This window comes from Protopterus annectens, chromosome 14.part0 (genome assembly GCF_019279795.1).
Source record: "Protopterus annectens isolate FY-2018-M chromosome 14.part0, PAN1.0, whole genome shotgun sequence".
NCBI classification, from domain to species: domain Eukaryota; kingdom Metazoa; phylum Chordata; order Ceratodontiformes; family Protopteridae; genus Protopterus; species Protopterus annectens.
In genome coordinates this window covers 771,918,092-771,934,224 of record NC_056748.1, presented here as the reverse complement: position 1 = coordinate 771,934,224, position 16,133 = coordinate 771,918,092, and the positions used below count along the sequence as shown (strand labels likewise).

The 16,133-nt window shown below is 44.2% G+C and overlaps 1 protein-coding gene across 5 annotated transcripts in view; it reads right to left on the bottom strand.

Annotated features, from left to right (window-relative positions):
* NCOA4 (nuclear receptor coactivator 4) overlaps window positions 1-16,133 on the bottom strand; it is a 248,031-nt gene that overhangs the window by 61,960 nt on the left and 169,938 nt on the right. For all 5 annotated transcript variants that reach the window (XM_044056514.1, XM_044056509.1, XM_044056513.1 and 2 more), the window contains one exon: window positions 14-157. In XM_044056514.1, coding sequence (XP_043912449.1) covers window positions 14-157 — 144 coding nt within the window. The remainder of the gene's footprint in view (window positions 1-13; window positions 158-16,133) is intronic.

Below are 16,133 nucleotides of genomic sequence, written 5' to 3'. Positions count from 1 at the left end.
TTATGATAGGTACCTGAGAAGATTCATTGCTATCCTTTTTAAGCAACCAGTCTTGGAGATTGGAGCTAGGCACATACATAACTGGGCACACATTAACTGGTTTATTTCCAAGCAGCCAATCTGTGTATGGTTGTCCTAGTGTTCTACCAGCTACTGGCTGAAACAGAAAAAAAAAATTTACAACTGCTGTTAGATCAAAAACTAAAATTATGCACATGTTATATAAATACTTAAAATGATCCAAGTCAGAATGTCTTCACCTCAGAACCTACACCTCTGCTTCCCAATACATTTGCTGCAAACACTTTCAGGGATTGGGAGGGGGGGGGTCTAGTTAACTGATGACACTAGAAACAAGGGATGGTGGCCTCCTGAATTATCTCCTACCGGAAAACTCTGAGTTACTGAGGCATAAAATGGTACTGAAGCCATCAGTTTCCAAAGACGAAAAGGGTATTGAAGAAAATGGTCTGCCAACACTGTGGGGTATCTTACCTCATGTAACCTGTCACATGCATCACAAACACTACCATCACAAACACTACCAACTGGGTGGAACCTGCAACATAAACAGAGGGTGAAAAATATACTGGGCACATCCCAAATAAGCAAGCCAGCTGCTATTCTATCCCTTCCTTCTTTTAGTTACTGTTAGTTGTGTAACCAATTTAAATACCTTCTCACCCATTACTTTCCATTTATCTATAATACTAAGGGCCCACCCAGCAAACCAGTACTACACTTGAGTAAATCTCCCTTACTACATGAAATCTTACCACAATCTAACCTATTCTAATGCCAAACCCCAGAGACCACCCAAGGAGATCTCTGTAGAACCCAGTCCATGACCTACAGTAGCACACACAAAGACAGGTCTAGACAACATGGATATGCAAATTCCATATGTCTCCATAGCCAGGTTGGTATATACCAGCATCCTGAGACCATGTAGCAATTATGTTCATAGACAACCATTTAATCCTTAAAGAAACAAACACTATGTGAGAGATGGGCATATACAATTTCACTGGAGGCAAATATCTCACATACAAACAAGGTGGTCAGTAACACACAAATTACATCCACCACGTCCAACACACACACACACACACACACACACACACACACACACACACACACACACACACACACACACACACACACACACACACACACACCTCTGTGCGGAGGCACTAAAAAGCAATCTTCCCAAACCTCAAAGATTTCCTAAGCCTATAAACAGCAATGCTTATCCTCCACAATCTCTAAAGCACTCACCAAAAGCAACACCAAAACACAACACATACACCAGTGGAGCCCAAAAAGCAAAGCCCATAAGGCAAGCTTGCACATTACCAGAGACTCTTTCATAGGTGAACTCAAATTTACGACACAGACACCACACTCACCAGACTGAGCAAGGAAAAAGTACAGTTTTGTACCTACCATAAATGTAGATGTTAGAGGATCTACATTGCTGCAGTCATGACCTGTGGGTAGTCCGCTGTCCTCGGTCGGCCCGAATACCAAAGGGCTAGGCTGGCGTCGGTCATTGTCGCCTAGAGCTGACGTCAGTACGCAGTAGTACTTAAGCGCATGACCGACGCCATATCCTCAGTCTTTCTTGCCCCAGATGTCAGAAGGCCTAAAAAGAAAGGCCAAAGCCAAAAATAGGAAATGCCCAACAACCCCCAGTGTGGAAATAACGAATATCTCCAAAAGAAACCCAGCAACCCCAACCTATAGATGGGAAGGAGGGGGGGGGGGGAAATTGGACTGCAGCAATGTAGATCCTCGAACATCTACATTTATGGTAGGTACAAAACTGTACTATGTTCTTCGTCTCACATTGCTGCAGTCATGACCTGTGGGTAGAATCCCAAAGCAAAGGAAAAGGGAGGCTGGCAAACTACAAAGCATTAGGAGCTGCTAACATGCCCTGTAAAACTGCAGTGGCAAACCCAGCCCTGGACTTGGAATAGAGAGGGAGATGGTAATGCTTAGTGAAAGTGTGTACAGAACTCCAAGTAGCTGCCTCCAAAATATCCTTAGTAGCTACACCCCTCAAAAAAGCAGTAGAAGTGGCAGTAGCCCTAGTAGAATGAGGCCTGATCCCAGCAGGAACATCCTTCCCATGATGAGAACAAAAAGCAATACAATGACCAATCCACTTTGAAATAGTCTGCTTTGAAACAGCTTTCCCCTGTGAACTCGAAGCAAAAGAAACAAATAACTGTTGAGTCTGTCTGAACTCCTTAGTTCTGCTCAAGTAGTAACGTAACTGCCTGTGGATATCCAAAGAATGCAAGACTTTTTCCCCTTTATTTTGGGGGTCAGCATAAAAAGTAGGCAAATGAATGGACTGATTCAAGGCCACACTAGAAATCACTTTAGGCATAAAAGTAGGGTTAGTCCGCAAAGAAACTCTATCCTTATGAAATATCAAAAAAGGTTCAACTGCCATGAGAGCCTGCAATTCAGATACCCTCCTAGCAGAAGTAATGGCCAACAAAAAAGCAGTCTTCCAAGACAAAAACTTCAGTTCAGACGTAGCTGCAGGTTCAAAAGGAGGTAAAGTAAGTTTCTCCAAAACAAAATTGAGATCCCAGGAAGGAGTAGGAGCTCTCATGGGGTCTTATATTCTTTGCCCCTCTAAGAAATTGTTTGAACAAAGGATGAGAAAATAAAGGAGGGTCACAATCATAGTGAGCAGAAATGGCTGCAGCATGAACCTTCACAGAAGAGAATGACAAACCCTTGTCCAGTAATTCAGTAAGGTACTGTAGTGCAAAACTCAAATTAGGCACTGAAAAGTACAGTTTTGTACCTACCATAAAAGTAGATGTTCGAAGATCCACATTGCTGCAGTCCTTACACTTGGGTAGTCCGCTGTCCTCGGTCGGCCCGAATATCAAAGTATAAGGCTGACGTCGGTCAAGGCGCATTTGACTGACATCAGAACGTCAGGGTACAAATGCGCATGACCGACGTCATATCCTCAGTCTTTTCTTGCCCCAGATGTCAGAAGACCCTAAAAAGAAAGGTCCAAACCAAAAGACAGCAAACAACCAACCATCCTAGCACTAAAAATATGTACAATATATACAATATACCCCATATTGACAACCCAACCCACACAACCGCCTCTAACTACAGAGGGGAAGGAGGGAGGGTAAATTGGACTGCAGCAATGTGGATCTTCGAACATCTACATTTATGGTAGGTACAAAACTGTACTATGTTCTTCATCTCACATTGCTGCAGTCCTTACACTTGGGTAGAATCCCAAAGCAGAGGTAAGGGAGGATGGCCAAACTATAAGGAAGCAGGAGCTGCCAAAATGCCCTGCAAAACAGCAGTGGCAAAACCAGCCCTAGATTTAGAATAAAGTGGTAGGTGATAATGCCTAGAGAAAGTATGCACTGAACTCCAAGTAGCTGCCTCCAAAATATCCTTAGTTGCCACCCCCTCAAAAAGCTGTCAGTGGCAGTAGCCCTAGTGGGATGAGGCCTAATCCCAGCTGGAATCTCCTTGCCATGATGGGAATAACAGAAAGCAATGCAAAACCCAATCCACTTAGAAATAGTTTGTTTTGACACAGGCTTGCCCTGAGAACTCAAAGCAAAAGAAACAAATAACTGCTGAGACTGCCTGAACCCTTTAGTTCTGTCCAAATAATATCGCAACTGCCTGTGTACATCTAAAGTGTGCAAAATCTTTCCCCCTTGATTCTGGGGGTTTGCATAAAAAGTAGGCAAATGAATAGTTTGGTTTAAAGCCACACTAGAAACCACCTTAGGCATAAAGGAAGGATTAGTACGTAAAGATACCCTATCCTTATGAAAAATTAAGAAAGGCTCAACCGCCATAAGGGCCTGCAACTCAGAAACCCTTCTTGCAGAGGTAATGGCCAACAAAAAAGCAGTCTTCCATGATAAATATTTCAACTCGGTAGTAGCTGCAGGCTCAAACGGTTGTAGAGTAAGTTTCTCCAACACAAAATTGAGATCCCAAGCAGGAGTAGGAGCTCTACGTGGGGGTCTTATATTCTTTGCCCCTCTAAGAAATTGCTTGAACAAAGGATGAGAAAACAATGGTGGGTCACAATCATAGTGAGCCGAAATTGCTGCAGCATGAACCTTAATAGAAGAGAAGGACAAACCTTTGTCCAGTAACTCAGTAAGATATTGAAGAGCCACACTTAAATTAGGCTCAGAAACATCAAAATCCTTTGTTGCACTCCAAAATAAAAATCTCTTCCATTTATCTGCGTACACTTTCCTTGTACTAGGCCTTCTAGCTTCCAAAATAACATTCAAAACTTCTTGTGGAAGTTGAGACCCACTATTGTTCAAAACAGAATATGCCAGGCTGTTAGATGAAGAGAGTAAAGCTTGACATTGAGCAAATGACTGTCCTCCTGAGACAACAGGTGTGGAATCGAAGGCAAAGGCCATGGGGGCTCCCGTACCAGGCTTCTCAGTAATGGGTACCAATGCTGTCGAGGCCAATCTGGAGCTATCAAAATCATCCTTGGCTTGTCCTGTCTGGCCTTTAGTAGTACCTTTGGGAGGAGAGGCAGAGGTGGAAAGGCATACACATGAAGATTGCTCCAATTGAAAGAAAGAGCATCCACTTTCCAAGCTGTGGGATGAAACCTTTTCGTGCAAAACTTTGGCAGCTGGTGGTTTAGTGGAGAAGCGAACAGATCTATGTCTGGAGTTCCCCATGACACTGTCAATTTCTGAAATACATGAGGATCCAATTTCCACTCGTGGGGATCCATAATTTGTCTGCTCAACACATCTGCTAAGGAGTTCTGTGCTCCCGGCAGAAATCTTGCCTGAAGATTTAGCTGTAAACTGAGAGCCGTCTCCCACAAAATCATTGCTTGCCTGCATAGAGGATAAGAATGTGTTCCCCCTTGCTTGTTGATGTACCACATGACAGTTGTGTTGTCTGTTAGAATCAACACCTGCCCTGGAAGAAGTAAATCCTTGAAAGCTATTAATGCAAACTGGACTGCTAACATCTCCTTCAGGTTGATATGTAGATGTTATAGTCTGGCAGGCCACTTGTCTTGTATCCACTTTCCATTCAGATGAGCTCCCCAAGCTTTGTCTGAGGCATCTGTCGTTAGAATCTGACTCGCCTCTGGCCGGGTCACAGAATCTCCCTTGTTTAGGTGACATTCCTGAGCCCACCACAACAATTCCTTTTGAATGCAAGGTATTATTTGAATGACAGTGTCCAGATCCTGGCAGTGCTGTGTCCATACATTTTTGAGATACCATTGTAACTTCCTCATATGCAGTTTGGCATTGGGAAGCACCAGAATACAAGATGCCATGAACCCCAAGGCTTGAAGGACTGTCCTTGCAGTCAGCCTGGACTGATGAGACAATTGATGAAAGTAAACGGAAAGATTCTTTTGTTTGTCCGGGGTCAAAAAGGCCATCTGGGATGCTGTATTCAGTCTTACACCCAGAAAGCACATGTCCTGAGAGGGTACTAGACTGGACTTTATTTCGTTCACAGAATACCCCAGGCATCTTAGCACTGCTATCACGTATTCCAAATGATGAAGAAGCTCGTCCCTTCCTTGAGCCAAAATCAGGCAATCGTCCAAATAAGGATAGATTTGTATTCCTTTTAGCCTGAGGAAAGCTATCACTGGAGCCAGAACTTTCGTGAACACTCTGGGCGCAGTAGATAAGCCAAAGGGCAATGCAGAGAACTGATAATGAGAAGTCCCAGCCCGAAAATGCAGATACTTCCTGCAACTCAGTCTGATAGGAACATGAAGGTACGCTTCCTTGAGATCCAAAGTTACCATCCAATGATCTTTGCCCAGCAGAGGTAAAAGCTGTTGTAACGTCAACATTTTGAACTTGGGAATGTCCAGATAAGTGTTGAGGGTAGATAAATCCAAAATTGGTCTCCACGTGTTCCCTTTCTTTGGTACTAGGAACAGGCGAGAATAAAATCCTAGGCCCACTTCTGGCATAGGGACCGGCTGTATGGCCCCTATTTGAAGTAACAGAGAAATTTGGTTGCGAGCCTCTATTCTTTGCTGAGGAGGAACGTCTGGCATGCCTTTGAAAGGAGGCAAGGTATGGAAATAAAACCTGTAACCGTGGTGTATGATATCCAATACCCATCTGTCTTGGGTAATTAAACTCCAATTTTCCTTGAAGAGTGCCAACCTTCCTCCCAAAGGTGCTTCCAGACGAGAAGTCTCTGGCAGCTGAAAAGGTAAGTCATTGGGTCTGTTTACGAAAGGACTGACCCCTGCCCTCACCGAAGACTGTGCAGGTGAACTCCTGTTCTAGGCCTGAAAGAGCCCTGAGCTCTGCCCCTACCACGTCTAGACCTACCCCTAGACTGGGAATCATAAGAAGGATACGTCCATCCCTTGGTAGGCCAATTTCTACTAAACCTCGGAGGCTGAACCTGCAAAAAATCTTTAACAGTCTGCATAGACTTAGCCTTGTCTTCCATTTTCTTTAAGACTGCCTCAACAGGAGAACCAAACAACACATCAGATTGTAAAGGAGCATCTAAAATCCTTGTTTTAACATGGTCAGATAAATTCTGATCCCTCAGCCAGGCATGCCTGCGAAGAACTGACCCAGTGGCAGCCACCCTAGACGAGGCCTGTACAGCATCAAAACCACATTGTAAAGAATGCTTACCCACCTGTTCAGAAACATGTACTAAATCTTGTAACTCTTTACACTCAATACCTTCCGCCAGAGCATCTACCTTAGACTTCAATTGTGAAAGGAGATAGTTTTGGTATTTCAACATGTGAAACTGGCAATTCAAAGCCCTCATAGCTAGGGTGGAGGAAGTATAAACTTTCTTTCCCCATCTATCCAAAGCCCTGGCCTCTATCTGGAGGAACCGGATTTTTGACAACAGAAGCTTTAACACCTTTAGGCCCCTGACTAACAGTTTCTGGGTCTGCCCTAGGACTCTTAAAAAGATACTTACGAGCTTCAGGCACCCTGTAATACCTATCCGGTTTAACAGGAGCAGGAGGCAAAGAATCAGGATTAAGAGAAGCCTCTGCAAAAACATCTTCCACCACATCCAGAACAGGAGGTATAGCCAAAGGCCTATGCTGGGGTAAAAACAAAAATTCCCTAAGCCTTTTCCTGGAATCAGAGAAGTCCTGACCTTCCCACTTAAAATGCTCCCTCATGGAATGAAGAGTCTCTGAAAAAGAAAAATCCTCAGGAGGAGAAGCAGAAGGAGTAGAATCATCCACATCAGAATAAGGAGAATACTCCTGCAAGTCTTCAGCCGAAGACTCTGAAACATCCGAAGCCTGCTCAAAACTCCCTAGCTCAGGTTCCACCCTAGGTCTCTTATCAGGAGGGGGCAAAGAACCTCTAATCAAAGTAATCAAATCTTCTGCCATTTTAAGCATATGCTTCTTGGGCACAGTTCCTGAAGAACTAGGGGTGGCACCAACTGAAGCTAAACCTGGCCTGCCTCTGGGGGAAGCCTTGGAAACAGAAGGAGAGGGCCTAACCACCCTTGGAAGGGAGGGGAGTACAGTAACCTGAGAAGCCCCTTCAGAGTGGCCTGCCTCCTGAGAGGCCACATCTTGCAATAACAAAGTCTCTCCCTGGGACTCCAAAGAAACCTCCGGCGGAACCACCGGCTCCACCGACACCTCTAAAGAACCGGCGTCTGGTACGGACGGTTCTTCTAGCCTAGGCTTCACTGCTTTGTCCTTGCGCTTCTTCGAAGAAGCGGGCGTCGGAGCATCCGACGGCATTTTAGAATTGCACCGTTTCCCGAAGACTAACCTGGCACAATCTAACCTTCTCTTTATAGTGCGCTTATTGAATCTAGCACAAGAGCGACACCCAACAACGTCGTGCTCAGGCCCTAAACAAGGAATACACAAAGTATGATAATCTCTATGCGGTATCTGTTTCCCACAAGAAATACAGTTATTCACTTTTTCTGACATCCGGTAAACCACTGAGGCAAGAAAAAACTAAAATATTCCCCAACGGGGTACTTGGCCAACTCTGACTCGGTCTGAAACTCCGAATTCGAAAAATTTCAGAACGCCAACCGGCACTTGCAACGCTGCTTCTGCATCGGACCATGCGGCAAAAAAGACTGAGGCTATGACGTCGGTCATGCGCATTTGTACCCTGACGTTCTGATGTCAGTCAAATGCGCCTTGACCGACGTCAGCCTTATACTTTGATATTCGGGCCGACCGAGGACAGCGGACTACCCAAGTGTAAGGACTGCAGCAATGTGAGATGAAGAACATCATCAAAACCCTTTGCAGTGCTCCAAAGAAAAAATCTCTTCCATTTATCAGCATAAACTTTTCTAGTGCTAGGCCGCCTGGCTTCCAAAATGACATCTAAAACCTGTAGAGGAAGCTGAGACCCCACCGGCTCCATCACAGAATACGCCAAGCTGTCAGATGGAGGGACTGCACCTGAACATTGAGAAAATGATTGTTTGACTGGGACAACAAATGAGGAACCTGTGGCAGAGGCCAAGGAGGCTCCTGGATTAAACTCCTCAGCAGAGGATACCAATGCTGACATGGCCAATCTGGTGCTATTAGAATCATGCAAGGCTTGTCCAGTCTGACTTTCAAGAGTACCTTGGGGAGAAGAGGCAGAGGAGGAAAAGCATAAACGTGAAGGTTGTTCCAACTGAAAGAAAGAGCATCCACTTTCCAAGCATCTGGGTGGAACATCTTTGTGCAAAATTTTGGAAGTTGAAAATTCAGTGGAGAAGCGAACAGATCTATGTCTGGAGTTCCCCAAGCCACAGACAATTGTTTGAAAATCTGAGGATCCAGTTTCCACTCGTGGGGATCCACCATTTGTCTGCTCAAAACATCTGCTAGGGAGTTCTGTGCTCCTGGCAGAAACCTTGCTTGAAGATTGATTCGCAAACTCAGAGCAGTCTCCCATAAAATCATTGCTTGTCTGCAAAGAGGGTAGGAATGGGTTCCCCCCTGCTTTTTGATGTACCACATGACTGTTGTGTTGTCTGTTTGGATCAACACCTGTCCTGGCTGAAGTAGGTCCTTGAAGGCCATCAAAGCAAATTGAACTGCTAACATCTCCTTCATGTTGATATGCAAATGTAGTAGTTTGGGAGGCCACATGTCTTGTATCCATTTTCCACTGAAGTGTGCTCCCCAAGCCAAGTCCGAGGCATCCGTCGTTAGGATCTGACTCGCCTCTGGTCGGGTCACAGAGAGTCCCTTGTTTAGGTGACATTCCTGAGCCCACCACAGGAATTCCTTCTGTATGCAAGGTATAATCCGAATGAGTGTCCAAACCGTGGCAGTGTTGAGCCCACACACTTTTGAGATACCATTGTAGCTTCCTCATATGCAGTTTGGCATTGGGAAGTACTAGAATGCAAGATGCCATGAACCCCAAGGCTTGGAGGACTGTCCTTGCAGTCAGCCTGGACATTACTGATAACTGCTGGAAGTAGAGAGGAAGAGTTCTTTGTTTGTCCGGGGTCAGAAATGCCATCTGAGAAGCTGTATTCAGTCTCACACCCAGAAAGCACATGTCCTGAGAGGGCACTAGACTGGACTTTATTTCGTTCACAGAATACCCTAGGCACCTTAAAACTGCCATTACATACTGGAGATGCTGTAGTAATTTGTCTTTGTTTTGAGCAAGAATCAGGCAATCGTCCAAATAAGGATAAATTTGTATTCCTCTCTGTTTGAAGAAAGCACCCCTGATCAAAGTAATCAAGTCCTCCGCCATTTTCAACATATGCTTTTTAGGAACAGGGGCTGGAGAGCTAGAAGTATGACCAGGGCCAACAAGACCAGGTTTGGCCTTAGCATGGCCTTTAGCCACTGAAGTAGAAGGCCTAATAACCTTTTGTAAGGATGGAACTACAGAAACTCACCCTCGGCCTGGCCTAACTCCTGAGAGGCCAACTCCTGTAAAAGTAAAGGTTCCCCCTGGGATTCAGCCGAACCCTCGGCAGGATCCACAGATTCAACCGGAGGCTCCGAAGAACCGGCGTCCGCAACAGACGACTCATCCGGTTTAGACCTCAAAGATTTATCCTTACGCTTTTTAGCGGTAGCGGGCGTCGGAGGATCCGACGGCATGTTACAGTTACACCGCTTACCGAAAACAAGCCTGGCACAGTCTAACCTTCGTTTAATGGTGCGCTTATTAAATCTAGCACAAAAGCGACACCCGACTACGTCGTGCTCAGGCCCTAAGCAAGGAATACAGAGAGAATGATAATCCCTATGAGGTATCAGTTTCCCACAAGAAATGCAATTATTAACTTTTTCTGACATCCGGATAACTGAGGCAAGAAAAGACAAAACGGGGTACTTAGCCCAACTTGGTCTTCGGTCTGAAACTCGGTAAATGAAAATTTCAGAACGCCGAACGGCACTTGCAAACGCTGCTTCTGCTTCGGACCACGCGGCAAGAAAGACTGAGGATATGGCGTCGGTCATGCGCTTAAGTACTACTGTGTACCGACGTCAGCTCTAGGCGACAATGACCGACGCCAGCCTAGCCCTTTGGTATTCGGGCCGACCGAGGACAGCGGACTACCCACAGGTCATGACTGCAGCAATGTGAGACGAAGAACATAAGTTACTTATCTGGAGCCAAGATCTGCCAAGTGATGCATACATTCACATCAATAAACCACAGGTACCAGTATGATTCTATCAGTCCATGTGGGCAGTGGTGACCAGGGACATACGTCCCTGGACTATATGGAGACAAACCATGTTGATCTCTCTGAATATACATCTCAGGCAGGTATGTGCCATGCATTGAGCAGCATTCTACCTTCACCAAAAATGACACCACAGTACAAACATAAGATGGATATCATTAACTGGCACAGTTTCTGGTGTATTTCCAAGGGGATTCAATATTTATCATTGGAAGAAATGGTTAGCAAACCACATTACTTCGCAAAGGATTGTCTGCATCTGTCGCTACTAGGCTTACAAATATTGGCTGAAGAGTTACCCCCCCCCCCCCCCCCGAGCCTTTTTAGGCAATGCCAAATTGGCAAACCTGCCAGCATAGCAAATAAAACCAAAAGAAACTTAAAGGTGTTAATGCTTAATGCTAAGGGCCTGAACAAGAAACTCCACACCCTACAGGCTCTCTTCACTCCAGAACATAGACATCTGTGGTGTTACAGAGACATGGTTTAAATCCACAGAAAGTATGCTGGCAGTGCAAGGCTTCAGTGTTTGCACACATTTTGACCATAAGCTGCACAGACAGGGACAAAAGGTGCAGGAATCTCAATCTACATTAGCAAAAAGCTTAACTCTAGGTCGGTTAAAATAAGACTATGCCCTGGGATTTTTCTACGGAGATTTGCACATGGATGATGTCCCATACCACATCATAGGAAGCTACAGGTCACCCTCTATGTCCCTAGAATCCCATAGCGCATACCTAGACTTACTGGGGACACTCGTCATTAAAAGAAATACTATACTCATTGAAAAACTACCCCTCTATAGTCTGGGAAAAACACGGCTTCATACATGCAGGCAGAATAATTCCTGGACTTTAACACAAATACCCTTCACCAGATAGTGCACTCACCCACCACTGGTTCAAACATACCGGGCTTGCTACTCACCAATATTGCACAATGCTGCCACCCTGGTGTCCCATCCTCACTGGTGAGATCAGACCACAAAGTGGTCTCCTTTGAAACAAAAATCAACTTTAACCTCAAAAAACTCTAACAGTTAGGAAGTATTACAAAGCAAACTGCAGTCCATCAAGTGAGAACTTGTAAAAATTCAGTTGGCCTCCCAATGCCCCTCCCAAACCAGAGTTCCCAGGGACCTATATGGAATTGTTCATGGACTCTGTACAACCAAGTAAGTGGCTGTAAACAGGCTGCTGTACCTACTAGAAGCAGGCCCAAAATAAACTTACAAAGAACACAATGGTGGAATCCTAACCTTAACAGGGTATATATAACAAAAAGAAAACAAATCATGGCTAAAATCAAGAAGAGCAGCTCCCACAATGACAGCAGCTCTCTAGGAAGAAAACTAATAGGATTAATTAAGTCAAATAAGGACAATTACAATATCAATATAGCCTCATAAGCAGAGGACAACCACAAGGCCTTCTACAGCTATGTCCAAAACCTCAAAGACAGTACACAGTGTGCCAAACTGGTGGTCAGTGCTGCTAGAGTCACTGAGCAGACAGACATAGCGAATTTGCAGGATGATAAATTCAGCTCAAACTTCATCCCCACCTCTCCCATGAAACAGCTACTTGCATACACCCCCACCAAAACTATTAACAGGGTGAAGGTCATGGGGGCACTTGCCAAGGCCAAAAACACAGCCTTAACTGGCTCTGAAAATATCCCAGGATGACTCATAAAACAGCTTGAAACATTACTTATCAGGACCACCCAAGTCACTTTTCAACTACAGCCTCAAAACAGGCTTTGCACCACGAGAATGGAGACCTGCCACAGTTATCCCAACTTCACAAGGTGGACCATCAAACTAGCCCCTGGAAACTACAACCCTATTAGTCTGACTAGTCTAATGAGCATGGCCATGGAATGAATCATCACAGAAATGATCAAAGACGTAGACAGCCTTCTGACACTGGACCCAACTAAGTTGGGCTTTGTCAAGGGAAGGTCATGCCTACTAAAGCTGGTGGACTTTAAGAATGTCACCAAGGCATGGATGAGAGAAAGCTGGTGCATACTGCCTACATGGACATGGCTTAAGGGTTCTATACAATATCGCCCGTGGGTACAGTTGACAAACTGGACAAACTCAACAAACTGGGCATAAACCCCTACATAACTTGCAGGATTGCCAGATGGCTCACAGACAGGACCCAGAAAGGATTGGTGATAACACCTCCTCTAAGAGACCAGTCACAAGTGAGGTACCTCAGGGCACCGTGCATGGACAACTCCTATTTGGCATCTACTTCTCAGAGGTAAAGGCTAATGTCAAGGGCTCTTGGTTGACCAAGTTCACAGATGACTGCAGATTGTCCCATGACACAAACATCTTACATGAGGGTTTAACACACAAGTGACTAGTGCCAAAGTCAAGGACTGAAACCCAATGCCAAGAAATGCATTACAGTACATTTTGGGAAAACTGCCACCCAAGCATATTACTCTATTGATAGGACACCCCTAAGAGCTGACCCAGCAGTCAGGGATCTGGGAACATAAGTAGACAATAATCTGGCCTTTGACCAACACATGGCCAAGGCAAAAAGAAAATCATTCTGTGTCACTCAACTTACAAGCAAAGGCATAACCTCCAGTACAAGTAGTCACCGACCCTTATCAGACCCATCACTGAGTATATAATGTCCCCTTTGGCATGTACCTGACCAGACATATGCAACAGTTAGAGCCCACAAAAGTTCCTTACCAGGAAAATCCAAGGTATAAAACACACTATCCTATAAGGAAGGCCTTAAAGCCCTCTCTCTATACTCTTTGTCTCCTGCAAGTTACTGAGAGGTGATCTACGCCTGGCACACAAGGCATTCTCTGATCCAGCTCTGATGGACCTTTTGCACATCTGCAAAAAACAGACAGCATCAGAACTAGCAGATCCAGGGATTTAAAATTTTGCTTGTAACACAAGTATAACATGTTGGAAGAGACCGATGTGGGTCTCTGAGGATCTTCATGCTCTGAAACAGACTCCCCATCCATATGAAGCAGAGTCCACTCATAACACTACTTAAGTGTCTAATGGATGTAAGATTGGAAATTTACCCTGGGTCTGACCTCCATGCTTTTGGCAGACAGAGTCAAACAGTAATGCCCTAATATCAACCCCACATAACCTCTAGAAATGTCCTAGCATACCCCCTCCTTAAACACCCATTATAAACAGGGACAGAACTGGGTAGGCTTATAAAGGCCTTGGTGGCTGCTGGCCTATTATACCTACGGTGGATATAAAAAGTGTACACACCCCTGTTAAAATGTCAGATTTTTGTGATATAAAAAAATGAGGCCACAATAAATCATGTCAAAACTTTTCCCACCTTTAATGTGGCCTATAACCTTTACAATTCAATTGAAAAAAAAAACTGTTATGGTAAAAAAATATAAAAAAAACAATACGCTGGTTGCACAAGTGTGCACACCCTTAAATTAATACTTTGTTGAAGCACCTTTTGATTTAATTACAGCAGTCTTCTTTGGTACAAACCTGTCATCAATTAGAGACTCTGATTAACCCCAAATAAAGTTCAGCTGTCCTAAATGGATGTTCCTGACATTTACTCAGTTGCCTGCTACAACAAAAGCCATGGTTCGCAGAGAGCTTACAAAGTATAAAAGGAACTCACTGTTGAAAAGGTTTCAGTCAGGAGAAGGGTACAAAAAAATTTCCACAGCATTAGATATACCATGGAACACAGTGAAGACAATCAAAAAGTGGAGAAAATATGGGACAAGTGACGTTGCAAAGAACTGGACGTCCCTCCAAAATTGATGAAAAGGCAAGATGAAAACTGGTCAGGGAGGCTACCAAGAGACTTACAGCAACACTGAAGGAGCTGCAGAAATTTCTGGCAAGTACTGGTTGTGTACTACATGTGACAATCTCCCACATTCTCCATATGTCTGGATGATGGGGTAGGGTTGCAAGACGGAAGCCTTTTCTTACACAGAAAAACATCCAAGCCTGGCTAAAATTTGCAAAACAGTACATAAAGTCTCCCAAAAGCATGTGGGAAAATGCGTTATGGTCTGGTGAGACCAAGGTTGAAGTTTTTGGCCACAATTCCAAAAGGTACGTTTGATGCAAAAACAACTTTGCATCACCAAAAGAACACCGCTCCCACAGTGAAGCATGGTGGTGGCAGTATCATGATTTGGGGTTGCTTTTCTTCAGCTGGAACTGGGGCTTCAGTCAAGGTGGAGGGAATTATGAACAGTTCAAATACCAGTCACTTTTGGCCCAAAACTTTCAGGCGTCTGCTAGAAAGCTAAGATTAAGAGAAATTTCATCTTTCAACACGACAATGACCCCAAGCACACACCCAAATCAACAAAAGAATGGCTTCACCAGAAGAAAATTAAAATTTTGGAATGGCCCAGCCAGAGCCCAGACCAAAATCCAATAGAAAATCTGCGGGGTGTCCTGAAGAGGGCTGTGCACAAGAGATGCCCTCGCAATGTGACAGATGTCGAGCACTTTTGCAAGAAGAGTGGGCAAATATTGCCAAGTCAAGATGAGTCAAGCTGATAAGACTCCTACCCAGTAAGACTTAATACTAATTAAATCAAAAGGTGGTTCAACAAAGTATTAGTTTTAAGGGTGTGCACACTTATGCAAATAGCTTTATGTTTTTTGTTTATATTTTTTCACTTAAAAAATGTTAGTTTTTCAAATGAATTGTACATGTTATAGGTGACACTAAAGGTGGGAAAAGTTTTGAAATTATTTATTGTGGTCTCATGTTTTTATATCAAAACCTGGCATTTTAACAGGGATGTGTACTTTTTATATCCACTGTATGAACTTATTTTGGGCAATAAAATGTCAACCACTACCCTATCTGATCAGATCCGCTTTTCCACTGCTGTCACATTTTACAGAAAAAATGAACTGCACAATGATCCACAGTACAAGTCCAAACTTGTTAATTAGTTTTAAGAACAGCAGACTTAGAATGCAACATCTTATAAACTCATCACTTCAGAAATCAAGACACGAATATTTTGTTATCCAGTAAGACTGCAATTGCCGCCTTACCCGTGACTGCACAGAGGCTACTTGACAACATGCAATTTTGTTTCGGCTAGAGCAAGTTACAGAATTCCAAGGGTGGAACACTGTTGCACGTGTATGGCAAATGCCGCCTTAAGTCTTTCCCAAAAGCACTTGTTCTGGAGTCTCCTGAAGTGATCAAAAAACACCAAGAGAATGAATTATATGGATGGAGTTGGACTCAACCCACCACAGAGAAAGATCAAATTCCAAAGTGCCTCTGCTGTTATGCTGCAGAGGTATCCTATCAGGTCTGCATGTAACTGAATTGGATTTCTGCTTGCACAGGAACAAGCTTGGATGTTCAAAAACCTAT